General features: G+C 43.4%; 1 protein-coding gene across 2 annotated transcripts; it reads right to left on the bottom strand.

The window, feature by feature from the left end:
* Window positions 1-619: 619 nt before the first annotated feature.
* On the bottom strand, window positions 620-25,986 carry UBE2G1 (ubiquitin conjugating enzyme E2 G1). 2 transcript variants are annotated; one of them, XM_058817703.1, is made up of 6 exons: window positions 25,696-25,986; window positions 11,131-11,233; window positions 8,373-8,470; window positions 7,134-7,312; window positions 3,868-3,991; window positions 620-1,810 (listed from the first exon to the last, which is right to left on the bottom strand). In XM_058817703.1, exons 1-5 carry the CDS (start codon window positions 25,739-25,741, stop codon window positions 3,905-3,907), a joined length of 513 nt encoding a protein of 170 aa, XP_058673686.1. In that variant the 5' UTR covers window positions 25,742-25,986; the 3' UTR covers window positions 620-1,810; window positions 3,868-3,904. The 2 variants fall into 2 exon arrangements, with proteins under 2 accessions (XP_058673686.1, XP_058673688.1); XM_058817705.1 differs by lacking the exon at window positions 620-1,810 and adding an exon at window positions 1,880-3,448.
* Window positions 25,987-27,617: the final 1,631 nt, after the last annotated feature.

Here is a 27,617-nt window from a genome sequence, read left to right as displayed (position 1 = left end):
CAAAAAAAAAAAAATTCCAAATATGTAAATATAGATATCAAACATACCTGTTTATCTAAACCACCCATAGGAGGAAGTAGTACCTTTCCCTCTAACATTAAATGCCTTTTTGTCCCCAAGGGCTGCCTTGCCTCTAACAACTGTCACCTCCTTCCACCCCATCCCCCCTCACAAAACCTGCAATTTGTGCCTTTCAGCATGTGCATGTTGCACAGCAACATAAAATGGAGTCCAGATAGCAAATTAGGACTGAAGGCTTCTAAAATGCTGACTCTTTGACACTGGAACTCTTGATTTATCAGTGGGTGCTGCTGTGCTGTGGAAAGAAAAGAGATGAGAATTTTAAGTTCTTCTATAAAGTTTCTTTGGTCAAAGGCTTGAAAACTGTTTTGAGCAGATACTCTGAGATGAGTATTTGCTCACTGGAGATGGTTAGGGATAATATATAATAGGGATAAAGTTGTGTGTTTTATTTGCTCTTTCATAATTCAAGCTGAAGCACAGCACGTCCAACTCCTCAAGTGTTTGTGATGTTGATGATGTTCAGGTAAGTTGTGCTCCAGCTACAATTGTACCCTTCTCCTATTGTGATACTCAAAACAGCCAGTTTGACACATGATTATTGGAAAAAATTATATTTTGGAAGAACTCACTACAGAAGGTGACAGAATTCCAAAAATCAAATTACATGAAAATATACATCGCCATTTTCTTTGTACATTAGGTGAGGAAAACTCTGAAGTAGAAGGCAAAGCAGATGAAGGGCCACAGAAAAGAGTAAAGGAGGGAAACTATTTTTGATACCAAACCCAGAAGTTAGTCATTTGAAAGCCTACAGATGTGCATGCTTGAACTCAACCTTGAGAAAAAACAAGCCTCCCCCCCACACACCCCATCCCACAAACAGGCAATGAAAAAGGCAAACCAAAAATGTCACCCATAAAAAGCAGCTCATTCCTATCTTGGACTAACTTAGTCAACCAAACTTCCAAGTGAAAGCACTCAAGTTCTTGGAAGTTAAAAATCCATCAGGCTGCTCAAGGGTGCTCCATGGCCAGTTTTATTGCTATACCAAATTCAAGAAAGATGAGTAATTGGGTTTAAAAAAGGGGTGGGAAGAAAAAAATGCACCTTTGAGACTACAAAGGTCATCATAAAAGAAGCCACAAGTAATTGATAGCAAATCATTTCAGGGTTTAATTAGGAAAATTGTAAGTTCTGATGGGGGAAATAAAAGGGACCACATGTCCAAAAAAAAAAAAAAAAAAAAAAAAGGAGATACTAAACTTTAATAAGCAAGAAATTTTAATTAAGCCTTGGTGGGTCAAAGGAAAATTAAAGTGGGAGGAAAAAAAGCAAAACCAAAAAAACCAACTTAGTATCCTAATTGGTTTTAACATGCTTCACAAGTTGTTGTTTTTTTTTTTAACTCAGGAAACAATGAACAGGGAGAGAAAAAACCTGCTAAAATCTTTAGAATTTACACAATTCTATCCCTAACTACAGACAGCATTATTTGGTACAATGTGTATTTGTGGATGTACATGAACAGTATATATATTATCCGGATCATGTTGTGCTATGTACACATCTTTACAATTCTTCCTGAAGGTTAAAGCAGTTCATTAGATTTCAAAATGCGTAATCATCTTGTGTTGGCACTTGTTAGGCTCTTGTCAGCATTGATAACTGGCATGTTTTATTGCAGCCCAGTTCCAGCCAGTGTTTGCCAACTTGTAACAACAGAAGTCCAGCAATAGGTGGGTAGAGTGCAGGAAAAAAAACAGTGCCATGTTTCTCAATTGGAGACCTGCAAAGAAATCACAGGTATTAAAATAAAACCCCTCCTCACCCTCAATTATTTTCACGATGTTAATTAGTTTTTAAAGCTCAAGAAGATTAACTATTACTAGTTCAAGAGCTTCACATACCTCTGAACAGAAGATGGATAAATCCAAACTCATCCCTGAGAAAGCCTGGAGTTAGCTGAGCACACTGAGTGTCCAAGCTCAATTATCAGACTTTGTGGCTCCTGTACCTCGTGTTGCTTGTCGAGCGCGCAGCGTGCAAAGCTTTGATTATTCACACACAGGGCTAAACATGGCAGATTTATCACTGGAAATCTGTGCATTACTTACTGTGAGAGGCAGGCACAGCAGTGCTCAGCAAGCACTGACACCACAGCCCCCAGTCACACTGGGCTGGTTTGAAACCAGCTGTGGCCCCTTCTCATCCAACTCCCTGCCCATCGCTCACTTGGGAGGAGTCACCAGACTCAGAAAAGCTTTTGCCTTCCAGAAAAGCAACACAGCCAATTACTTAAAATATTTGTCAAGAGCATTGTTTCACTATAGCTAAGTTCAACATGGCAACAGAGCTGAGGTTAGTTAAGGATACTCTGGAGTGTTACTCACAGTTACTCCCTTTCTCCAAGACAGGAAAAAAAAAGTCAGCAGCATTAACAATTCTTGCACTCCAGTTACAGGCAGTACAAGACTTTCTGTTCCTTTGCTTAGTCTTTTGGTCAATATTAAGCATTTTTCATGCTTAATCCATACTGGAGAAAGTTCCTTTCAATCAAAGCATTTCTGCAAAGGGACTGCAGAACTAATTTGTCACAGATGGAGCCTTTCCCCAATCCCCCCCATGTTTACAAAAGGGTAAGAAAGGAACTCTCTCCTGTACAATTGTAATTAAAAATAACTACCCAGCAGAAGAATGTAGTAAGCTGCTCTGGTTCAGTCTGAACTACACACAGTGCCATATTTCTGTCCCTGTGAATTATGTATGCTGTAGGTAACCAGTAAATGTGGATTTGGGATTTGCCAGCCAAATGGGTCAGAGCAGTTTACTTGCCAAACCAACCATTAAGAAAAGGCAGCTTCAACATGAAGTTTGTTTTGCTTTGAAAAGCAAGAGTGGGAAATTATTAGCTCACGGAGGAAGTTTTTCCTTGGCATACCCAAGATAAAGTGACCAAAGGCCAGGGATTTAAGGGCCATGATTTAATACAGAGCTTTCTACAAGAGGTTATTAAAAAAAAAGTCCCATTAAAACTGAGATGGGATTGTATAAATTAGAGTAAGTATCTTGAGTCAGAAGCTCTTTAACAGGGTGGCAAAAAATGCAAACATCACATCAGCTACTCTCAGGTGAAAACTTGTCCAAGCTCTCAGATATGCCACAGTTCAGTTTCCAGGCAGAACACAGCTGTTTTTATGAAGCTATTCCCAAGCCTTCCTTACTGAAGATGTTTCTTGGGCTGCTGAAGAGAACACCACCTTTCTTGATATTATTAACTGGTAATATCTCAATTTGATGCTTTCTGCTGTGCCAGGAGACTTTCTGTTAAAACTCCCATAGATACCTGAAACAAACCCTTCTCAGTGGCTCCTGGCAACCTCACTGAAGTCTCATTTAACTCCTATGTGCAACATGCCACCAACATCTGCAAGACAATCCACAACTCCTGAGATAACAAGACTTTCAAGATGCTTAAGATTCTAGTAAGTATTCTTCACAATAATGAGTATCAAGGAATTGTCACCCCCTTCTATTAGTAACCTCTAAGTGCCATTAATAAAGCAGGATGAATTTTGATAAAGAGAAGTTCAACTTCTGAACAGCATAAAACACAAGAATATAAGAGAAGTTCCCCAATTTTGGCAGAACAGGCTGTCAAGTACACTTAACTTCTTTTGGTCTTTAGTACTGCATACAGGCAAAGAGCTCCACTGAGATCATGCAGCTGAGAAGAAAGGTTTGGGAGTTTCTTTTTGCTTTTGAGGGGGAGAAAAATACTTCAGCAACACTTAAGCAGGAAATCCTCAACTCAGGTAACTGACTCATCTTGAGAAGGATACTTACCCTGAAAAAAGTGAAGCTACTAGCTGCTGAATAAGTGTCACTCAAAAGCAGTTTCTTGGCTTTTTCTTACACAGCGGGCAACTTTTCTTTTAAATTCTCCATTTCTGTCTTCTCTCCATTCTTTCTGTAATTGAATAGACAGCTTTCAGATGTCAGTCCTACAACAAGGAGTTGTACAAGCTCTAGGAAGACTCTTGTTGTTTATGTTTTCAGACATTAGCCATCTATCAACCCCTAAATTTGCTTACAATCATTGAGCTCCTCACTGAAAACCTTGATATTCAGGACTTCCTAAAGTTTGCTCTGGGTTTCTGTGCCAGCTGCTTACAAGACAGTGAGGATGTAATTTTCCCCTTGGATTTTAGGCACACTCCAAGACTAACCTGGTGGCTTACCAGTATTTCACAGTGTCTGTGCTAAAATCTATTTGCTTCAGCTTGCAAAGTAGCAGCAAACTCCATCTGTAGACCACAAGCTGTTGTTATTTAGTGTCTTTAACTGCAGTGGTGAGAAAGGTACACAAGTACTGTGAGCCAGCAGTTACTCTGAGATTTTTTAAAAGACAGTGTCAGTTCTCTTCAATCTAGCAAGGACACTCCAGGACAGAAATACAGAAGTGACAGTATCTAGAAGAGGCACAGCAGTGGCCTTAGAAAGCAAACAGCTCCCAGTTAGATATGGCTGTAAGATGCTGGCTCTGTGAGAAAGACCTTGGGAGAACACTCAGCTCACCTACAGGGCTGCTCTCTGTGACAGGGATGTGATTGCAGAGCTGCAGAGATGAAGAGCCAAGATAAAGATGAGCAGGAAGATAGGTAAGAGGGAAGCCTGAACCCAGAGATGCACCCATCAAGGTACCACAAAAACCTACAGGAGAAAGTGCAGCCAGGTTTGGTTTGTGCCAGGCTCACAAGGAGCTCAGATGAAAGCACAGGAGCACCAGGTGTGGTTAAGATTGATGTGCTGGGCACTTCCAGCCTTCCAGTCAGAAGTGGTGGGGAAAATATAAAGAACCCCTTATTTCATCAAGTTCTACAGTTCTTAGTTTCTGCTACAAGCAATATATTCTTACTGCAGGGTGAGGGAAGGGGTTAAAACCCCCACATTGTTCCACGTGATGCAATCTAGCACACAACACCTTTTCACCCCCACCTGGAGTGGAGGTTGTGGCACATTTGAGTGATAAATGGCACAACCTAACATTCATCACCTCCAAGCTCACTTAAACAATCAGTTGGAGAGCCCAGCATGTCTTAACTCCCCTATGAAAGCACAAATAAGGCTACTAATTAGTTTGTTCTTTTTCAGCAATTCATGCAGCAAACATTTGGTTCCTTGGACTGGTACATAGGACAGCTTACACAAGATGGCTTAAAGCCAAGAAAAGCATTGAATTTGTGCCCTCTGAGCTTCAGAGCCTTCGTTTTTGTTTCTACTTTTTCTAGTTGTAGTTCTATGAATTGTTCAGATTTGAATAGCAAGCAAAGTTTCCAATTTGACAGCTGATTCTCCAAAAATGTAATTTTAGGTCATGAACTGTTCTATTTGCTTTTCAAAATATTTATTCAGGTTCCTGATCCTCATTTTTCTCCCACTCCAAGAGACAGTACTCTAACATGCATAGTTCATTTTTCCTGAAGGCAGGTATATCCCCTGCTCCTGTAATCCTGTGAATTGCCTGTGACACCTTACTCACTAAACTCACTTAAAAGCAGAAACTACTGACAGCAGAGAAAGTATCTTATAGTAACTGCCAAAGTTTATTGCTGTTCTAAACACAGGAGCTGCTGATTCTTCATTACCCTGAGTATGTTTTTTGCTAATATGAAGAGAGCTACAATCCAGCAGGAAAACCAACAGTTCTTCAGAAGTTCCTTGAAACATGTAATGCCACAGTCAAAAATAATTTCTAGCATCCAAAGTGATGCCTTACTACTATCTTCAGTCTAATTTAGATTTTTTTGTTCTTTCATGCTGGGCTAGAAAAAGCTGGTTTTATTTTTGACCTTTACCCTAGGCAAATTCATTTTGTGTCTAACTTTCCTGAGAAAAAAAAACAAAACAAAAAAAAACAAACAACCCACTCCTGAAGTAGTTGTCAGTGGGGCACAATACAGAAAGTCTGATGTCAGGAAGGTGACAAGCACAGCTAAAAGCATGTGCTTTCTCCAGGGTTAGGCCAGCTACATTCAACATACATGAGTTTGTGAACTGAAGAATTCTAACTGCACTTTTAGCATTTCATTAATGCTCTCAGCAGGAAATGTCCATATTTCCTGGGTGTCTGTTTCCACCAGCAACATGACACAAAAAAGGGAGGTCCAACACTTAAAAAAGATAAATGAGGAAATTGTTCACTGCAACTTTTTGTTTGTTTTCTGTTTTCTTCCCATTCAATTTGTTCCACATGAGTCTGTTCCCATTACGATTTTTCAGAGAGCACAACCACCTTTGAAAATACTCACAACACAGCAGATCAAAGGCTTGGGAAACTACTGAACTCCCACCCACTTTGGGAAGGTACAGCTTGGCTGACAGAACAGGTTAACATTCCTTTACAAAATTGCATCTCACAATTCCTATCTCCTTCCTCACTCCCACAGTTAAAAGAGCTAGAATTTTTCTTTTGTGAGAAGACAACACTCACTGCTGAACTGCAATTCAGGAGCATGTCAGTGTTATGTCAGATGAGCAGGGCCTGAAGTCTGTCCCCCTGTGCCCTTCCAGAACTGAGACTTTTTTCTCTCCTCACCACATTTTCCATCCTCATTCTTACATTCTGCTGTAAACACAGCTCTTCTAGAGAGCTGATAGCTGTGTTCATACACACTCACAGCACAGGCCACGGTCCAGAACACTGCATCAAATGCTTGCATCTCACACCTGCAGATTCACCCTGGTGTTTGGCTGTAAATCAGAAAATTTTTCCTCACTCCTGAGCCAGTCTAGTCTGGGACAACCCATGCTGTTCAGCTGAAGGCGAGATGCCCACTAAAGCCTTTGTGTACCTTCTCAGAGCACAGACCTACACAGTCAAACCCACTGCTCTAATCCATGGGACAGGAAGTGACAAACACAGACAAGTGAAATAAACTTCCCAAAGCTAATCAGTAGTTTTGTCTGACAACATCACTGCTGTTCCCAACACAACGGCAGCCTTAGCCTGTGATAGAAAATGTCCTTCCCAAAGTTCCTGTTTGCTAAACCAGAACTGCATTGCAAGGTTTCTACACTGAAGACAATTGGCAGAGCAAGGAAAGCCTTACCGCTGCATCAACATTAGCAGGAGAATCACCATTGGGATCTGCCAGCATAGAAATAACACTAATCATGATGGTTTCCACTGTGTGAATGGGAAGCCAGCGTTCCTCAGGTTTTTCATAGCCATATTTGTCTTCCCCAGGCTCATGAAGAATTGAAATGCAGACATCGCCGTTCTTGTCAACTACAAAATAGAACAAGGCATATTTCAGTCATGAACAACGTGCTGGCATTTCTTCAGGACAGTCAGGAACTGCTCATCTTCATTCCAGCTACTCTGAAACACTGTTAGAGAAAACACTTTATAAAGAAGGAAAGTCATTAACTATTGCAGAGCTTAAACTGTAATAAACAGGGCTTGGAGGAAATCTGAATGTGCCTGGGCTCCTGACAGAGGGCACATGGGGAGGAGGGACTCAGTCTAACATCACACTGCAGCTCTCAAGAATATTTATTTAGCCAGGCTTCCACTAAAGCCTTTTCTGTTAAGTTCAGCAAACTCCAGAGTGACTTTTTTCCACAGCAACAGCATCAGCTGGATATTACTGGAACATATTGAAATATGATTTAAACTGCTGGAATTAGAAAGTGCCTGACAAGTACTCTGGTATTTCCAGAGCTGAAACTGACACAGCATTAAAATATTCTGTCCTTTTGATGGGAGCACTGTCTCCTCCCACCTTTCAACATCTACAGTTTCTGAAGTTGAAGAAAATTTTTCTTTCCCAGTAAAACCATCTTCTGTTTTATTTCACCTTCCCATCCAATCTTCATCAGTCCATAGGTGAATGAGACATTAGGAGAAGTCTCCTTTAGAGAGACTAGAAAATTTCTTTTCATGCTTCACTAGATGAGGACAACCTTGGGCTTTCTGTACTGAGCTGCCAAGTCAGTAACAGCAAGATGAAATAATTGAAGGTATAACAAAAGGAAGCTATAGAAGTCAAGTTTTTCCTCAGACTAGAATTTTGCACTTTGGGAAAAAAAAAAATCCCTGAACAATTACCAAGTATGCAAGAACATACTCAGAACAGCTTCTGAAAATACTTTAAGAGTATTTTATGCTCTCAGAGTAGCACCATTAAAACTCTGCCATTGTTATTACTTCTCTGTTAAGTGAGGATGGCAAAGTAAAAGCAGAGTTTGATATTTCTAACACGAACAGAAATGTATTTTATTTGTCTTCACTTTCTTCATTTTAGTTCTGAACTGCAAAAAGAAATTGAAACTTTGACATTTCTTACCATTCGGATGCCAGATTTCTGTGATGAATTTCATTTTTGGCGGCCTCAGTGGGTAGTCTTTTGGAAAAGTAAGATGAGCCTTGAAAACACCACCTTCACTGGGGAATGAAAAATATCTTAGTAGAGTTTCTTGTAAGCTGAAGATCGGAACTTACTGATGTTCTAAGTTTACACCTCACACAACTGAACATCATGTTGGTAATTAACAGTATCAACACTTCCATATGCAATGCAAGGAGTTTCTACGTTCACAAGATCCTGCCAGTTCCCCAACATGATCTTTTTTTAGAACTAGGAAGATGTTCCAGAGGGGAAAAACCATAGGAGTGGGAAGGGAGGGGGAAAAAAAAAATAAAAAAACTGCCAAGGAATTTACCATCTGGAATCACAACTTGTATTTTTTTCCTCACAGTACATTTATTAAGAGGAAAAAAAAAGATATTGCAAATAACTGCCTCTCTCAAGTCCAGCCCAGCAGACTCCCATTTTCCTCTGCTAGAGGCCTCAGTCCTAATTTTGTGGTCTCAGTCTGCAGCAGTGAGCCCCAGGGAAAAAAATGCAGAAAGCTCTGGCTGTGTGTAGAGCATTAAATGTAAAAAGACTTCCAATGCCACCTTTTCAGCACTAAACTAAAGCGACTCAGGCATGACAGTGAAGTGTTCTGCATTAGTTACCCACTCAACTGGAAAACAATAATAAACAAGAGACATCCTGGTTTTATGTGCAGTTACAGGCCAGGAATAGTCCTTTTGAAAAGGTGAAGGTCTGTATTAGATGGAAAGGTTTACAGATGGAATACTCTGCTACTGTCAATAATATCTGTCCTACTACTGTCATTTCTTCTAAGTGAAGGTTGTAACAAAATTTGGAATTGCAAAGGCAGAACAGAAAGTGGAACATAAACCCCAAAGATGGCATGAGATGCACGGTGTGAGAAGCTACTCCTCAGCAGCCACACACACAAACAAGAGGTGAACAGAAAACTGTTCAGTGGGATTTTTTCCTGTATTTGTAAAGGAGTAGGAGTCTCTCAAGTGCACTGGCTACTGAGAAAAATCACATGTTTTATCATCATTAACCTAAGGGGTGCAGCTCCAGCAAGTGCCTAAAAAAAAAAAAAAAGAGAGAAAAAGAGAGAAAAACAAAGAAACAAACAAAAAAAACCAACCTCAAAAAGCACTGCCTTTAAGTAACCTGGCTCTTCGAAGCAGCTGAGGGGATCTGAACCCACAGCATTTATTTTTCACAAGTTTTAGAAATGGCAGGCAGTTTCCAAAGAATCCTTCATCCCAGGAGAGGTAAGAATTCCAGAAACATTGTTTTAACATCCATAATGTCAAGACAAAGGAGAGCTGGATTGCATTTGTTGATAGCCCCAAACCAGTCAAATCCTTTCTTTCAAACTGAAAACATCCTTCTTTCCCTGTTTAAAGAAGCAGATCCTAAAGCTACTAGGCTGTAGGGCATCCCTGCTTGCCCCAGATCAGCCTATTTTAAAATGGATATACATTAGATATCAGTTAATGAAATACAGCTGTCAATTAAGGGACATCAATGCCATTTTTAGCAATATTCCTCATAAAAGGGTTTCTGTCTGTAGAGTAATGCACTAAATCTAAAGTCTTTTCAAGTAAACTCAGAATAAATGAAGTGGGACCAGGAATAAGACTCATGTTTGAAAATTGTTTAAGTTAAATTATTATATATGACCATCCTCATGAAACAGCCTAGGGAAAAAGGGTTCAGTGTAATACAACCCTGAAAAACAGCAACCAGGGACTGGAACAGAAGAGAGTTTCTTACCTAAAAGCCTCAAAAAAATTTCAGGACCCTATAAAAGTGGAGTTACAAAAAAAACACTATTGCAACTTTTAACACCTAAGATGACAATCAATTAGAAGCAGCATTTATTTATTGACAATATTTATAAAATAGCCATGAGAATGTAACATGTTCAGAAAAGGTCAATAGGAGCTGGAGAAACCATCTCATGCAAAAACCACAGTGCAGGGAATTGAGGGAAAGCCAAGCAATTTGATAACTGGGTTTAAATACTTATTCAAAGTCTGCTGACAGACACACACAACTTCATGCTGCAACCAAAAGTGACCTCAAGCAAACGTCACTCGGATTTTGTATCAGCAGTTTAGCACTGCAACAGCTCAATGAAGAGCACAGAGGTCATCTTCAGGAGTACACTTTAAACTGACCTCTCCTGGGCAGAGAACCTTTTCCCAGAAACTGGAGTAGATGATCACCCCAAAGTACTCCAGGTCACACTTGGAAGTTCTCCCACCACCTCAATCTGACAGGATTTGGAGCCAATTCTGTGGACTGCTGAGGTTTCCTCCAACTACACCCCACCTGAATTGAGTATTTCCCCCACCACCACACACATGAAGTTGTAATGGTTTAACAAGGCACTATCAGCTGAACTACTGGCTCCCAGCAGCAACAGCAAACAGTGCATTTTATCTGCCTTACCTACATGTGAAAGAAAGCAGAAGCTGCCTCTAAGTGCACCTATTGTCTTTCTTTTCCATACCAGTACAAAGAGATCAGTGTTGCATTTTCCCAGGGGAGCAAAGCAGTTTAGAACTTGTACAAGCAAATGCAGCTATTTACAGGTACTCTGCCAGCAACAGGAGAGCATCACCTGATTTAGCACAAGGTTTTGGTGAGCTTGTATTCGCTAGGAGCAAACTAGAACTAGTAAACCCGAGTTCATTCAAGTTTCTGTGTAAGTATCAGTACTTACTATAGTGTATCTGGAGGACCAATAATGAGGACTTCCCATCGATAAAGGTCATTGTCATCTATTAAGCCCGCTGAAAAGCCTTCCACTGGATTTTTGTTGAGCTCTGTGTAGGAAAAAGAATTTAAGAGAACTTTAGGTGTCTATAATACACATTTGCTGGTTTTGCTCCTGTGCCCATACACGACCAAACACCTCCATGACATTTGGTGCTTTCTCATGGCCTGAGTGAGAGCCCTCAGCTCCCCCACCACAAACACTTCAGTCAGAGCTGGCACCATGTCTGACCCTAAAATCCTCCCAGTGTAACATGAGCAGAAGGGCCAGAACAACACACAACTATGGGGCATGGTATCTTAAACCAGATACCAACAAGTGTTTAAGTCAGGAAACTTCTAATAATAATATAGGCTATAACATACCTAATAATAACTTCTAATAAGTCAGGCTTTCTAATAATACAAGAGCTTTACAAGAACCCCAAGGAGCCAGCTTAACTAAAGTCTGTCTTTAACTAGAAAATGTTAACAGAAAACCAAAGTCCCATTATGTTTTTATTTAAAAGCAACATCCTACTTTGTTTAAATGATTTTTCTTTCAGACTCTGGAAGCATTTGAGGCCTGTGCCAGTGAATTTTGGAGACAATGATTTACTATATTTTCAACTAGTACAAGAGAACATAGAAGATAAGCTGCTCTGCTGTTCAGATATGGAGTTGTGTGGTTTTATTTCTTCCTTTTGCTTCACAGTGTTTTCCATCAGTGATAAACTATAGAGCATTCTAAGTGTATAGGCTACTTCATACAGATGCTGCCAGATAGAGGCTTCTCTGGAAACAGCTACACACAAATAAGTCACAGCTAGGTCCAGACTTCACTGAAGTTCTGTTATCAGCCTGCTCCAGGAAAAAAAAAAAACTGTAAGATCTGGAATTAAACCCTCCAATGAGTTTTGTCTATAATCCAGTGATGAGGGTAGGAAGGTGAGAACATCTATTAACTGACAGGTTCAAGTCAGAAATTACATCAAATGCCATATTTATGCCAAATTTAAATTCTTCATCCAGCTATTCCAACAGTAGATACAAAGTCCTGACAGATCTTGGGTACTCAGGATACAGGAGGGGGAAATTATTCCTTCAACTGGTCAGTAATTTGCAGATTAAATAAAGAATGGTAGTTATTGTGGGAAAAATAGAAAAAAACCAGCCAACCATACTTATTTTAACCTGTCAGACTCTATGCAGTCCTCACAATTCTGCTCCACAGCACAGCTTGTCTACATATTCCCATTTTGCAAACCTAAAAAAGACACAAGTTCAGAGGGCCTTATAATGCCCTCAGGGACATTCAGAGGAACTTCAAGTGAGAACCTTGGACCCTTCTGGAGAAAAAGCTGCCATTAGGTCCAAACTGATTTGCCCAAAAGCTTGCAATCACTGATGGCCAGTTAAGCTCTGAAGTATTAAAGTGAGGCTGAAAAAGGCAGGAAGAATCAATTCAAGCCCTACACAGAGGAGTCTAAGTCCACACTGGGAAAACAAAATGCTCAGCTCACATGAAGGAACCAAGGTCCTGAAGAGGGAGACAGCAAGAACATCAACTTCAGTCATTACTAATTTAGTCAAACTTATCCACAAAGATTTCTCAATTCTAAATTGCCAAGGGACACTGAAATGGGTTTCCCTGGGTGTAATCAGGAGCTAAGGTCAGCCATCCAGCCCCCAAGGTGCAGGACAAAGACTTGGGTAAAAAGAAAGAAAAGGAACATCACAGGCTCTCTAACCAAAGTGCAAACCTCAAACCCAAGAGCTACAGCATGGCCATGCCTCCTCTAAGCAAATCAGCGTTCAGACTCTGGTATTTATGAACTTTGTGGAAACAGCTGCACAAGTTTGAGTAACTATTTAATCTTAGCTGGAAGGGCAGATAGCCTAGGTGAGCATCTCACCTTAAAAGAGTTTTACCAGTCTCTTACTACCTCCTTAATATAAACATTTCTTCAGCATGGTCTATTAAAAGTTCCACCACCTCAGTAGCTGAATATAACCTGCTTTTTCAGGCAGGATTTCATTAAAAAATTGCCTATTGCTTGTGAAAAAAGCCATCTCTGCTAAGGACATTTACATCATCTTTTCAGATATTATTAATACTGTAATACAGAATACCCACTGTAGTAACTACAGAAGTCAGTAAAATGTATTATTTGAATTCTATCTCACCTAAGACTTTCAAACTTGAATTTAAGCCTGGGAAACACAACCCCATCATTTCTGCATCTCCACAGAGAAAAAAGGATTTGTGGAGTTTTGTGTGAACTGCTGTAACTCAAACTGCTCACATTCAGCTTCTTTATTGTTTGCAAGTTATCACTGCTCACTGATAAGACTTTAAAGACTGCCAGAACTTAAGACTAAAAAAATTCAGAATGTTTCTCTCTATTTAAATATGCCACATTATTTCCAAAGCAAATATACACATTTTCTTCTCTACTTCTTAACATGTACTGTTTCAATTTCTTTCTACATCTGTCTCAACCTCAAACAACTTTATCCCTAAGTAGTTCAAAACATTTTTTGTGTATTTATTCCCAAAGAGAGCCAGCTCTTACACTCTGACTCTCACCCAGGACCATGTAGCACTATATTGCAGAAGAGCTTGGGAGAAGGGGTAAGATTGCTGGGTGCCAATTCCTTTAATGCAGAACATCTGTAAACTGTATGAAAGGGACAAGAATTAACAAAAATCTTCAGTTCAAGCAGTTAAAGAAGATTGCTTAGTGCATGTTGCCTATAAAGCAAATGAGCACATCACTTCTTTTACAGGAGGTGCCATCAGTCTCAGCTTGTGAAAAGGTTCTTTTCCTTCCATGACAGCAGCATTGAAGCACAGCTCAAGCAGCTGCTGATTGCAGAAACACTCTTAGGAAAAACAATGAATATAAGCTCATGCACCTTCCCCACGAGAGGTATGCAGAGTTACCATCAGCAATTTAAAAATGAGCTTTTCCATCCAGATTATTTATGTTAAACTAAACAACATGGCTGGCAGGCAGACAAAAAAGGAAGTCTCAGGAAAGTTCTGCACTGAGACATGAAAAGCATCATCCTTGGCTGCTTCACCACGCCAGTAGCTGCTACTCATTAAAACCTGCAAACACCAAGGGCCCAAGGTTTGTTTGGCTTTGTTTTTTTTTCCCTGGATATAGTGAGTGCTGCAGAGCAGGAAAGTTAACCAGCAGTTCCACCTGCCTCCTGCCTCTCTCTGCTCTAGCTGAGGCTCACCCAGCAGTGAAATCCATGCACCAGAGCCCCAAGGGAGCAGCCAGGCAGGCAGGGCACAAAAGGAGCTCACCCACAGCTCAGTGACAGGGCTGCTGCCAGGCCGGTGTCACTGCCCCTGAGCGAGTGACACCGACACTGCAGCCAGGGCAGGGGACACCTGCTCCCCGTGCCTGCCAGGCCCAGCAGGGACAGCATTAACTGCTCGCAGCCTGAACAGGAGCTGCCCAGACAAACGTGGGTAAAGGGTTCAGCAGGGACAATCCTTTACCCACCCTGCTCTCAGTGCAGGGCCTCTACAAAGCCCCAAAGAGCTGCCCTAGAAGTCCTGGAAAAGCAGAGAAGTCAGACACCTGTGAAGAATTGGATCTTTACACATTATTTTTCCAATAGCTTTACTTTGAGATTTCTTCTTCAGCTAAAGATATGCTGTACTTTTTAAACATGAATGAGTACATTAACATATTTCCATTATGTCCATACCTAACTAAATGCCATTTACTTGCAACTACTATATATTACAGTCTGTTGTTCAGCATTTCTGACAATATTTTTTGCATTTCTGATTATTTAATAGGCACTTTTCTACTCAACAAAATAAAACAAAAATCTAAAACACTCACTGAGTGTAGAAGCAGTTTCAGGTAGAGCCCTTTGCAGACCAAGCAGCAGCTGACAGCCCAAGCAGCACACACCTGGACAGCTGCCAAGCAGCAACATACTTGGAACAGAATCCAGTGTCTGCTTATAAATTAGACATTCAGTTCCTTTAATCCCAGTCCTGAACCTGGGATTAAATCCAATACCTGATTTGGGAGGTGAGGAAGACTAAAGGCCCATAATCCAAGAGAGTTTAAATCCAGAGCAGATTTTCAAGCCCCATGGCTCCCTTTCCACATGATCTGCCACACAACTCACTGTCTGTCCCTTTAGCTCTTCCTAAAGCAGAACTAAGTTACCATTGCCTTAAACTTGAGCCAACACAGTACCATGGGCAGCACTTCCAGTTTCAGCGTTCAGTTTACATCAAGCTACTGATGTTCCCACACTCACTGAAACTGCCTTTATTTTAGCCAAGAGACTTCACCAATCCCAGAGCAAAACAGCAGCAGCAGAAATGACTAAGCAGAAGGAGGCCCACAGCTCCCTAGGACAGCTATGTAAGGCATCCAAACTTCTCAGCCTGACACCCAGACAGCCACTGAGGATCAACTCTTCCAGTATCTGAGCTACACTGCAGTACAAAGCTTTCAAAAATATGAAAGCAGCAGTTTTTTAATAGCAGCCTCTTTAGTAAGTTACACACAGTGTGTGAGTTTTGTGCAGCCAGTGAATAGAGCACAACACAAAACCAGACTCTGGAGCCCAGGTCCTGGCTGAGGCTCCTGGACAAACCATCCAGCTGTCACACACAGCTCTCAGAGCAAGCAGGCCGTTCCAGCACTTCATACCTGCTGCCCCTCAGACTTGTGTTGTCTCAGCACCAGTCCAGGAACGTCTATAAACTGTTCACACTGAAAATCCTCATTCTAGACTCTTCTTCTCTGTGACTTCCACACAGTCCTATTACTTCACTGAGGTCACTTACAATTTCCTAAACTTCCCTCCACACAGGACCCAGCTGTACATCTCAGATTCTAGAGAGTCAGAGATTATGACAAAGTAACAAGATCTCTCTGTGGAGATGCATTCCCCAAGCTCTCCATTTCACCTTTCATCATGTTCTGTCTTGCTCCACGAGCTCATCCAAGAAGTTCAGACAAAACCTAGTACCAAATACACACACACTCCTGATAGCCACTGTGGGAGTGACAAACAAACCAGATTAAGCCTCTGAAGGACACAAATTATTTTGAAGGGAGACTAAAGTAGTAAAGACAAACCTGTCTTTAGCAGATCCTACCAATCATTTCAGTAGAAGCTTTAGGTTTGACTTTAGCCTGGTAACTAATTTCCAGTGCTCCACACATCACTCCTTAATAAGGGCAGCACTTCAGACATTCACAAATCAAATTTTCTGAGCTCAGAAAATGTGTAAGAAGGGTTGCACAATACCAGGCAAGCTGCATCTCAGTGCAGTGCCACACATCTCTGTGCACTGCTTCACCTGCCATCTCCTCAGCTATACCTGTGAAGTCTTCCTTAGATTTACACAGGAAGCAGATTTTGAAAGGACAGAGGACAAGGCTGGAGGCTTCTTGTTTGATCTTTGGTTTTATTCCCAGTCAAATTGCTAGCCATGGCCATAGGTCAGCTTTGCAAACAAGTGGAGAGCAGCACTAGCCCAAAGTCCCTAAAACTGCCACTAGCATGAGGATTAAGGTACCAGAGAAACTGTAAATAGAGATTGGAATTATTTTATGAGTAACACATCACATTATTCTAGAACTAAGCTAAAAATTGAGCTCCTTGATTTTGTATATTCTGTAGCTGCACGGTCATAGGAGTCATGGCAATTGTCTGGAGACAGACAATTGTTAGTTCAGATCAGTTATTTAGTGGAAAACTGAGTCTTAAACACACCAACCAGGAACTTGCAGGTCTTTGGTGTTGCCTTGGTTCTTAAGGAGCTCCCCACAATCCCTTAAGCCCATGGGGGTGGACATCAGCAGACACTGCCAATGCTCCTTTAGATTTCTCTCTCCCAGGTCTCAAAACCAGCTCTTAGACAGCCTCAACTGGAACACAGACACCCAGCAATTGATCTGACCCAGCAGCCCAGTTTCACAGCCCACAGTCTGCTCCTGGGCACCATTTCACCTGAGAGTCCTACAGACAGGCAACAACAGTCACAAGCTGTTTTGAGGCATTTCCTTTCTGCAGCACTGCTCATACATGGACCCTTCTGTGTGCACACTCAAACCAGTCCTTTTCCAACACCCCATGCTACAGAAGGAAGGTCTGCCTCCCCCTCCCTCAATGCCATTATTTGCCATCAAGCAAATATCTAAACCTTAGTTACTGTGGACACATTGTGCCTACTAAACCCACAAATCTCTTCTTTCAAAACAAATGTGGTGTTCAAATTACTTTCCTGTCCAAATCACTGGAAATAGAAAACATACTCATCTGATGAAAACCTTTGAATGCCAGTGCTGTTTGAAGTTTTGAAAGTTATGCTTCCAGAATTAAGGTTCTCAGCAGGAAACTCAGAATATATGCTCAAATTACCATCAGCCATGTAATTTTGGTAGAAATCAAGGTAAAATATTTCCTGAATAGCTTTCTTTGCTAGAAGCATGCTGGGTATAACATCAGACCAGAATCCAGCACAGTTACAGTACCCCAGGTTAAAATGGAGGTTGAATAAGGTCTGTTAAAAGCCCACAACAAAACCATTCCCACTAAGTTCTGAATTTTGAGGGGAAGAGTTAAGAGGAAGGGAAAAACAAGGACAGCAAAAAAAATTGGAAGAGCCCTGATTGGGAAACCCACATGTAAAAGGAAGCAATTATGTCAGCAGGGAATATTCAGTGCAGTGCTTTGCCCAGAGCCACATTCACCTGTCACACTCAGTGTAACAGAAATGCCACCTCCACTTTGTCCTCCATGTTTCATGCCTGTTTCCCCTCTTAAGAGTTAGATGAAGTATTCACTTGTCTAAGCATACCTGCATTTGAGATGGTCACCCTCAGCAGCACTCAAGAGACACCATTGATTACCCCATCCCGAAGCAGGTGTCAAAACCAGGTCAGATGAATCACACTCTACACACATTTATTTCTCTCACCTGCAGAGAGACTACAAGTTTCAGATGCCTACTGCACACAACTGCTGGAATTTGGCAGGACAGGTGCCATTAATGCAGCTGAATTTGCCGTGGACAGGACAAGTTGATTAACTCCTTAAGAGCTAATTATCACTAGACTAAAGCTAAGGAAAAAAAAAATCCATCCAAGCATCTTCTGAGCAGTCACATACACATTAACCATGAAACACTGAGCCAAGGGTTCTAGGACGTGTATGGTTCATAGACAAAACCAGAACAACATCAGAAATCCACTGAAAAGGCTCCATGCCTTGCCTATGCCACAGGGAGGTATTAACATCTGAGGGAGATGTTAACGTCTAAGCTGTTGTGCAAGTCAAGAACAATTTTCCAGCTTGTTTTCTCTCCTGCTTATAATATGAATAACAGGCTTGCATATCCTAACTTGAGCCACATTGTTATTTAGAATTGTTTTAAGACATTCCTTTAAATGACTCCTGACAGCACCATCTTCTAGATCAACAGCAAATGCCAGCCAGCTAAAAAAACAGCCAGCTTGACCTATGAGGTGTATGATGACAGCACAGAAATGTTTCCCTTAACAATCCACACACACAGAGACTGTATGTGAAAACCTTTACAGAGGGTTTCTATCAAAGTTTTTGTGATTATTCTAAACCTGTGCAAAACCTGCTAACATTTCTGTCCAGGAGAGCAGATATTTTTATGGAACCCCATTTCAATTAGATTGCTATACTTAGTGTTCTTACAAGGTCTGGATATCTGATCTCTGCTCCAGCTGATATGCCTTGGACTTGAGAGCAGGAAAGAAAAGCAAGTATGAACATTTACACTTGCAGGGTGACCTAAAGCTCAAGAGATAGACTGTAAGTGAAAGATCTCAAGACCAGACACTGAAAGGTGGGCACACACCACTGAAAACTGCAGCAGAGGGGCAGCTGGGTGAGAGCAAAGGCCTGCACTGCCCTGACTCCGTTGCCATACACTGGAACAAAAAGCAGACTGGAGTTTCAGGAGTCACACACCCCCTCCTCACACAAGCCACCTGCTCTCCTTTTTCCAGGCACCCAAGGCTGCACACTCATTTAGTATTTTGTTAGCTCTTGCTTTCAGAAGAGCAGCCACCCTTCAGATCAGTTCCACTTCACTGGAACCCCATCTCTATGCTAGGAACAAACTGTTGTATTTTACATCAAAACAGAAGTTGATTAAACACACTACAGGAAGAAAATTTAGCAGAATGCCACTTGAGGCAAGCAGGTTTCACCTACAAAGGTCACTTATTTTCAAACTGTTGAACACAGGGCATTGGGGGTACTAAAAACTACATTGTACCAACCACAGAAGGGATCAAGTAATCCTACATTTGTTGAATATGTACATATTGTTCCAAGTTTACCTTGCACTAAACAGAAATTTCAACAATATACAGAAAAGTCAAGGCAGAATCAGCTATAATTACATGTGGCTTCATCTGAAAACCATTCAGTCTACTTGATTGATCTCTATCAGTTTCTCTTAACCAAATACATATATAGATAGCAAATCAATAAATCCTTAGCTTGCAGTTCTGAAGCAAGTAGTTATAATACTGAAGTTGGAATCAGTATTAATCACACAAGTAAAGACATTTTAGTTGGTTTTTGCATGATTTAACATCTCCAAATGAAGCTCTTACCAACAAAGCAGAAATTCTGATGGAATTATTTTCTGAAATGGTATTAATTTTGCTCCTTACTTCAGAGGATCTCCAGCAATGTCCTCCCATTCGCTATTCTCAAACCAAACATAAATAAATCACTGTACTGCCAGATCCAGATATGCCCTTACTTCAGTCTAACTTACAATGCCTTGTCTGGGGGTAGCAGGGAAGGAAATAACTCAGAGCTCATGGTAAGTTTGGTTCTTTCCCTGAAAGATTAGTAAGCTGACCTAGGCAGAGCCAAGGCAGTGACTCCTTGGTGAGGCAGGTTATTGCTTCATCCTGTTTAAGCAAGTGGTTGAGTCATCAAGCCCTTCCATTCTGTTTAGCTAAACCTCACTTTCCAAAACTGCCAGCACCCCTGAAATTTTGCTGGTGGTGCTGTTATAAATATTCTTTCCTTTGAAGATGCAAAGTTCAGATTATTTCTACAAGAGAAGCATTTGGAAAACCAACACGTAGCAGGCAAAGTTCGCCATTAGTCACATTTATCATTTATTTACAGTGCAACAGAAATTCAGGCTGCTTGTGCTGCTGGAGTGACTGGAGTCTGAGCAAGGCCTGTGTTTTAGCAATGATATTGTCTATAAAGTCAGCTTTGATAATTCTGTCAGCACAACCTCACAGAAACAGGATTAGCTCATCTGCTGTAACAGGGCTGTCAGGGGTTAAGGTGAGGGCTACACTTATGCTGTGCCTAAGTAACCCAAAAAGCATCAGACAAAAAAAAAAAAAAATTGATGGTTATCTAAAAACATGAAAGAGTCTTCTAAAAACAATATGCAGTGGTGTTTATAATTTCAGGACCAATTAAAATGCTAAGTTTTACATGTGCAGGACCTTAGAGTCCTAATTATTTGGGATAATACAGAGTATTAGTGTCCATATGAACAGACCTTCACAAAGGAGATAACAGGAAATCTAGTACCAAATTAAGATTTCACTCAGAAGCACTCAAATGACTACCTTACAGACAAACTTAGTGTAAACAAAGGCTTCTTACACACCAGCCACCCCAGAAACATTCATCTCAGCCTTGATTTATAAAGTGATCTTTACTCTGCAATTCCCTCTCCATTCACTACTCAAACAGATTTTTTAAAAAGTCCTAACTGCCAAGAATTCAACTAGCTCAACATTACTCAGTAAGATTCTTCCTCAGAAGAAAGTAAAAGTTGTTCAACTGTCACATTAAGTATTTAGTAGTTTTCCAACTTGCTAGTTTTTAATTAGACATTTCTATTTTGAAACAAAAGCTGCATACACTTTAACCTGAAATAATGCCATGTTTCTCATGTTTAAGAAAAGCATTAGAGTGGCTTTTTCTGTATCCTAAGTTGGAGATTATTTACAACCCAGCTCAACTTCAGCCAACAAAGGCATGGTTATTCCCATTCCCAGTGCTCCATGTTTATGTTCCAGAGAACTCGCACTTCTAGTTCCACTGTGTGCTGCTGATTTAACTGCGTCCTCCCTGTGATTCTGCTGGTTGAACTGGACAAGTCTGCCTACTCTAAAGTCTCTGTGTCAGCAAGAATTTGGCAGAAAGATGAAATAAAAGTATTCACAGACATACCTCAGTCTGTAAAACCTTCGGGCTTGACAGTGCTGGAGACTGCGAGAGAAGCTTTACACCCTGTTGTCTGCATCTCTTTTTGAAGAGCATAAAGTTTTGGGGCTGTAAAAAGAAGTTTATCCTCTACCAGCTCCCCTGAGGAGTGAACTCTGCTAACCCAGTGCTAAACCAATCTAAATTTTTTTTAAGTTAAGGGGCACTTTTTTTCTTTTAGTTTTTCCTGCACTCTGCCTGGAAGAAATGGACAGGTCATGGCTTCTATTTCACATTATTATCAAGCCACAAAAAGTGTCCCCCTCCTCCCAAAAAAAACCCAAAAAACCCCCAAAATATAAAATAAACAAAAAACCCAAAATCAAAAAGAAACCTCCCCCCTGAAAAAAACAAACAAAAAAAAAAACCCAAACACCACCAAACGTAGGAACAAATATATTTGAATTAAGATATTTCCAGAAGCTGCTACTGCTTACAATTAAATTGATTTGAGAGAGAACCACATTTAATTTAATTGGCAGATATCCACAGATATCTGATCCTCCAGCTCTAGTTAGACCACCCTTTTTAAATGGCTTTTATATTAAGAGATCTCAAATGATCACTTCCTTAAGACATAAAAAACCCCCAAAAACCCAAACCCATAAAAACTACTCAAAGTTCTTACTGCTTTGAATTGTTCTTGTGCCTAAATGGGGGCAAGCACATGTCAATATAAAAACAGCTACTACACTTAGTCTCTGGGGATCCAGCTCAGTATTTCATTAGCAAAGGCACTGTGAAGCCACACAGAACTTGGGAGATTAAAAAATAACCCACATGTAACTTGAAGTTATATTTTGTGACTGTCATTGAATGTCCCTTCTCTCTGAGCATTATCAGTATCCAGAACATGCCACTGAAGCACACAAGCATGTTGTACATGGTGCTGTGGTACCAGCTCCCTGCTCAAGTTACAAGCCAGCTTGCTTTCAAAAAAAAAAAAAAAAAAAAAAGAATCCAAGATCCAAGTCTGTCTTCATACACTCATTGGAGCATTGGAAAGCAACTTCAGGTTGTGTTGTCAAGTTTTGTGTTTGGTAAGGCCACTGTTTCACATCTCACTGACAGCCAGCAGCCTCATCAGTTGACCTGTACTTTGCCAGAGTGCTCAGGAATTAAAACAGCTCATTAAAGTGCTCCATGGCACACATCTTCTCTCCCCATAATTAAGAACCAAAGCATAGGGGGGACCAAACAGGTATCTACTCTGAGAACTACTGTTTAATATTCCTCTCTCCTCCTGCCATTGTCTTTTCTTCTAGGCACTGAAAAGGGACAGTCAGGGCCTCACCATCAAAGAATTTTTATACCCCTCCACCATTGTATAGGTTTCAGATTCTCACCTCAGCCTCCCTTCATTTCTGGATGTCTTGCTTCAGCATCAAATCTGTCATTATCAAAGCATGACTGAATGATCCAGAGCAATTTAAAGTAGCTTAGAGCACATAACTCACATCAACTGTCTATTTATTGTTCTCCAAACCCAACCACCAGGTACAACTCCATGACTCACCACACCTGATACAGCCAAAAGCTGCATGGAGCAGAGGGACTGAATATCAGTCCCACCAGGACAATCACCACCGGAGTGGTGGCTTTTGGTTTGAGGAAGAAGAAACAACGTGGGTATTAACAAAGGGACACGTTGGAGCAGGTGAGACTTGGAAGACAGTCAGCAGCAGGGAAGGGAAATCATGAAGCTCAGACTCTGCACTATGACTGCAAGTGGCCTGACACCAGAAAAACCAGTGCCAGCCCAGTTCAGATGTCACACAGGAAATAGTTTCTTCCATACATGGGAACTTTCTCAGGTCAGTTATTCCATGTAGGACTTCTGAAGAGTTCAAGACTCTTCTTCAGTGCTCACCATACTTCATGCACACTCAAAGTCACTTTTAGTATGGTTTCAATTTCTTTTAGCACATGTAAAGGGATACCAAAGGTATTGATATTACTTAAAACAAAACCCCCAGAATAGCTGCATGATGCAAGAAAATGGCTGCAGTCAGTACAGCTGAATCAGGAATAGGGGCAACTAGAAAAGCTGACCAGTTTTACCAGTACACATAAAGCCTTCAGATAAGAGTGGGCAGAAAGTTAAACAGAAGTGGACCCCTAGATCTAGCAGTGTACCAATGTACTTACATATCCAACCACTCTGTGCTTACACAAGGCCTTAAGACCTCACAAGAAAAAAAAATTAAAAAACATAAATACACCACAGAAGCTGAATACTTACTATCAAGAGACTTCAACCAAATGTCCAACTTTCTTTTGTGCAGCACAATTACTAGATTAAAAGAGAAATTCCAGACAGCTGAACAACTATTCTAGGTTACCAAATGTTTTTATTTAAATCAAGTTAGAAAGCAACTATTCTACACTGTTTCCCTTTCAGGATCATGTATAGGAGAGAGAAGCCTCACATCACATCTAGCCTGGAGCCCCTGCAGTAAGCCCATATCGAGGCATTATTAGCTTATCTGAACGTGCAGACACCTCACTGAGTGTCACTAATAACTTCAGCAGTTGCCAGGGCATTAACAAGTCCATGCTCATGTTCAGGACTAAGGCCACCGTATGCGATTTTTAACCACAGTACAAGATTTGTTGGGGTTTTTTTAAGACCTTTACCTTACAGGGGCAAAACGTTTTGTGCTAGTAGTTAACGATACTGAAGTTTCTCAAACTGATCACCATCCAAACCCACAAAACAGGGCTGGAGATGCACAAACACATCATCCAGCTCGCTATACCCGGTTATGCAACCTCATCTCCTTACTGCTAACAATGCTGCTTTCCACCCTGAGGCTTCCAACGACATTAACTGAAGTTTGGGGCCAAAATCCTGCTCCGGGAATTCCTGTGCCACCCAGTGACCCCGTGCCTTTGTATGGCTACTCGGCCAACTCCAGCCAGCTTGGCAATTTCCCGAGTTTAGCTACACCTGGCACACGTTTCCTTAACTGGGTACGAAGCAATTTTTAACGTAAGAGGCAAAAAAGGGGACCCGATTCTCCCAAGGCACCGCGCAGACCCGCGCGCTTCCTCGAGTGGATGGCCGTATCCCGGCCCAGCAGGCAGAGGATGCGGCGAACATGTGCAAGTGGGGGAGGGAGGAAGGCAGCGCTGCCGGCTCGTTTCCCTTTAAGTGTAGCAGCGCACACATGGAGCCGCATTGTGCGGCCCCGCGCATGCGGGGCCCCTCGGCGGGGCCGGGCCGGGCCAGCTCGGCCGCCCGCCCGGGGACAAAGGGAGGGGGCGCGGCGACACCGAGCCCGTGTGACACCCCGATGACACCCCGCTCCCCTCGGCCGCCGGCCGGCCCGCAGCGCCCGGGCCGTGTCCGTCCCCCGGCCCGGTGCCCAACTCCTCCTCCCCCGCGCCCGTCCCGCCCTCTCGCCCCCGGCGGACCCCCCCGCCCCTCCCCGCGGGTCCCCCCGCAGCGCTCCCACCCGCTCCCCCGCCCGCAGCCGCTGCTGCCCGGTCATGTCCCCCCCGCCGGTGCCTGCGGAGCCCCCGCCGCTTCTCCTGACAACAAAGGGGCCGGCGGCCTCCCCCTCCCGGGCACGGGAGGTGAGGGGGAGCCGGCGAGGGGAGGCGGGACGAGGGCACCGCAGGTCCCCTCGGGAAGGGCTGCGAGTGCGGGGAGCCAGCCTGGGCCCAGAGCGCCTCGTTCCGGGGGTGGGGGAACGATCCTTCTTCCTCCGCTTCTTTCCGGCGCCTCAGAAACACCCCCAAACATCAGCCCGCACACAACCCCCGGGCTGCGGGACGAACCCCGGCTCGGTTCTCCCCCGCCTCAGGGAGACGAGACCGCAAGGGGAGGGGACGAGGAGTCCTCCAGCCTTGGTACCGGGGGGCTGGGGGGTGCCGACAAGCGCGGCCGGGGCCACCCCGCGCTCCCCCGGCGGGACGGGGACAGCCGAGGGGACGCTCCTCCACCGTGCCGGCCCCGCTCCCCTCCCCCGGCTCCCCTGGCAGCAATAGCCGGTCGGGCTCCCCCTCCCCCGCTCGGCCTAGTTCCCTCGGCTCCCGGCTGGGCACAGCACGGCGAGGGGGGGCCGTAATCTCCCCTTCCCCCTCACACACACACGCACTCCCGCCCGCCCCCCGACCCGAGCCGGCGCCCCATCCTTCCACCGCTACGGGCCGCGGCCCCTCCGAGGCCGCCCGGCCGCTGCTCCCCCGCGGCGGATCACCCGCCGCCCTCCCTTCCTTCCTCCGCCGCCGGCCCAAGTACCTGCTAGTTGTCTCCGCAGTAGCAAGGCGGACTGGAGCTCCGTCATTCTCCCCCGCTCTGCCCGGGGAGGGAGTCCCAGCGGCGGCGGGGACGGCGCGGCTCCTGGCGCTGGGAAAGGTGGCGGCGAGCGTCCCTCAGCCCGTCTGCTCCGCGCCCGCCGGGGGTCTGGCTCGGCGCCGGCCGCCACAGCACGCAGGGTCCCGGGCAGGGCAGCGCGGCCGTGGCTCCGAGCCGCCCTCCGCCTCCTGCTCCGAGCCCTCAGCGCCGCCACCTCCTGCTCCCCCCGCCAGGAATTTCACCGCACTCGGGCCCGCGCAGGCGCACTCGGGCCGGCCGCTGGGCTTCCGCGCCGCCATCTTGAGAGCGGCTGAGGGGCGGGAGCCGCGCTCGGCCGCCATGTTGGGAAGGTCCTCCCTGCCTGCCCTTCCTGAGTCAAGCCTGAGTTAGCGGAGAGGAAGGGAGAGCGCTCCGTGAGGGGAATCTCCTCGCGAAGGACATTTAGGGACACAAACTAAAGCACAGCAAGTTCCACCTCAACTTGAGGAAGAACTTTTTTATGTGAGCGTGGTAGAGCACTGGGACAGACTTGTGCAGGGAGGGCGTGCAGTCTGCCTCTCTGGAGAAATGCCAAACTCACCTAAACCTTCCTGTGTCACCTCCTCCAGGTGACCCTGCCTTGGCAGGGGTTACACTGGCTGATCTCCAGAGAGCCCTTCCAACCCTAACTATTCTGGGATCTGCCGAGGCCCTCATGAAGGCCATTATTAGGAAGGAATGCTTCTTTTTGAGGGTGGCGGTGCCCTGCCATAAGTTGCCTAGAGAAGCTGTGGCTCCCACTAGATCCCTGGAAATGTCCAAGGCCAAGCTGGACGGGGTTTGGAGCAAACTGGGATAGTGAAAGGTGTGGATCGAGATTGTGCTGAGGTACAGCAGCCCCTGAGACACATCTGCCCCCATCAGCAGTGCACAGGACTGTCAGATACAGGAATAAGTAACAACAGTGTCTGTGCTCAGAGCCCTGCTGGCCCTCAGGCTGCTGCCATCTTCCAGCCCACTACATACAGGAGGTTTTGAGGAGCAGCTAAAAAGAGCAGCTAAACACAACAGGTTAAAAGGGTTACCAGCTACCAGGTAATAGTTGCTTACTCAGGATTGCTGCAAAATGTACATTTTTGTCTCTGTGTGTGATGCGGATGCTTTGGAGCACTGTGTTGCTGCACTGAGGATGCACCCAGGGAAGAAAAAGAGAGATAAAAGGCCTAAATCAGCCCTTACACTTAGGAGGCAAAGGGGCTTTCCTGCATTAGTGTATCCCTGAAGGGCAACTTAGGCTTGGGTTTGGATGTCCAGCAAAAACCTTTAGAAAACAGGCTTTTGAAGGATGACTACAAGTCTGAGGACAGGCACTACGGAGGGAAAGAACTAAAAATTAAGATAGCTTATCCCAAGGAACTAAGAAAATTGCCAGGAGAAGTCTGACAAAAATACAAATTGTCTGTAGGCTCACGTGTTGACTGTGGAAAAGATAGTGTGATAAATAGGTGTGTGCAATTCTAAAATAAAACATATTCTGTTCCTCTGACTTTAAGCATTTCATTGGATTCCCTAGTTTTATATTTCAGTTCTCAAGTATATGCAGTTCCTGGCTAATTGGATGAAGCATTACTACCACTGATAGAAAGCAGGAAACTCCATGCTCTATTGCGGAAATTACTACAAACTGATTTAGCCTGTGTCAGTTTGCCAAAATGTTCAAATCCTTTATAAAAAGGAATTTTTGGAATTTACTTTTGTACTACAAGGGCTTTATTTTGTGAACACCAAACTTGGCTTGCAACAAAAGGAAAGAGAATGAGCAATGGTAACATCATCTCCTGTGCTCCAGTTTGGAAGGCCCAGTATAGTCTGAGAGTTTCATTACT

Source organism: Ammospiza caudacuta, chromosome 20 (genome assembly GCF_027887145.1).
Source record: "Ammospiza caudacuta isolate bAmmCau1 chromosome 20, bAmmCau1.pri, whole genome shotgun sequence".
NCBI classification, from domain to species: domain Eukaryota; kingdom Metazoa; phylum Chordata; class Aves; order Passeriformes; family Passerellidae; genus Ammospiza; species Ammospiza caudacuta.
This window is presented reverse-complemented; position numbering and strand designations above follow the sequence as displayed.

Coding starts and splice junctions, on each gene's coding strand:
- UBE2G1 (XM_058817703.1), bottom strand. CDS start 25,741: ATGACGGAGCTCCAGTCCGCCTTGCTACTGCGGAGACAACTAGCAG. Junction 7,313..8,372: donor AGAAATCTGGCATCCGAATG/GTAAGAAATGTC, acceptor TCTATTTTGTAG/TTGACAAGAACGGCGATGTC. Junction 3,992..7,133: donor CTGCTAATGTTGATGCAGCG/GTAAGGCTTTCC, acceptor ATTCAATTACAG/AAAGAATGGAGAGAAGACAG.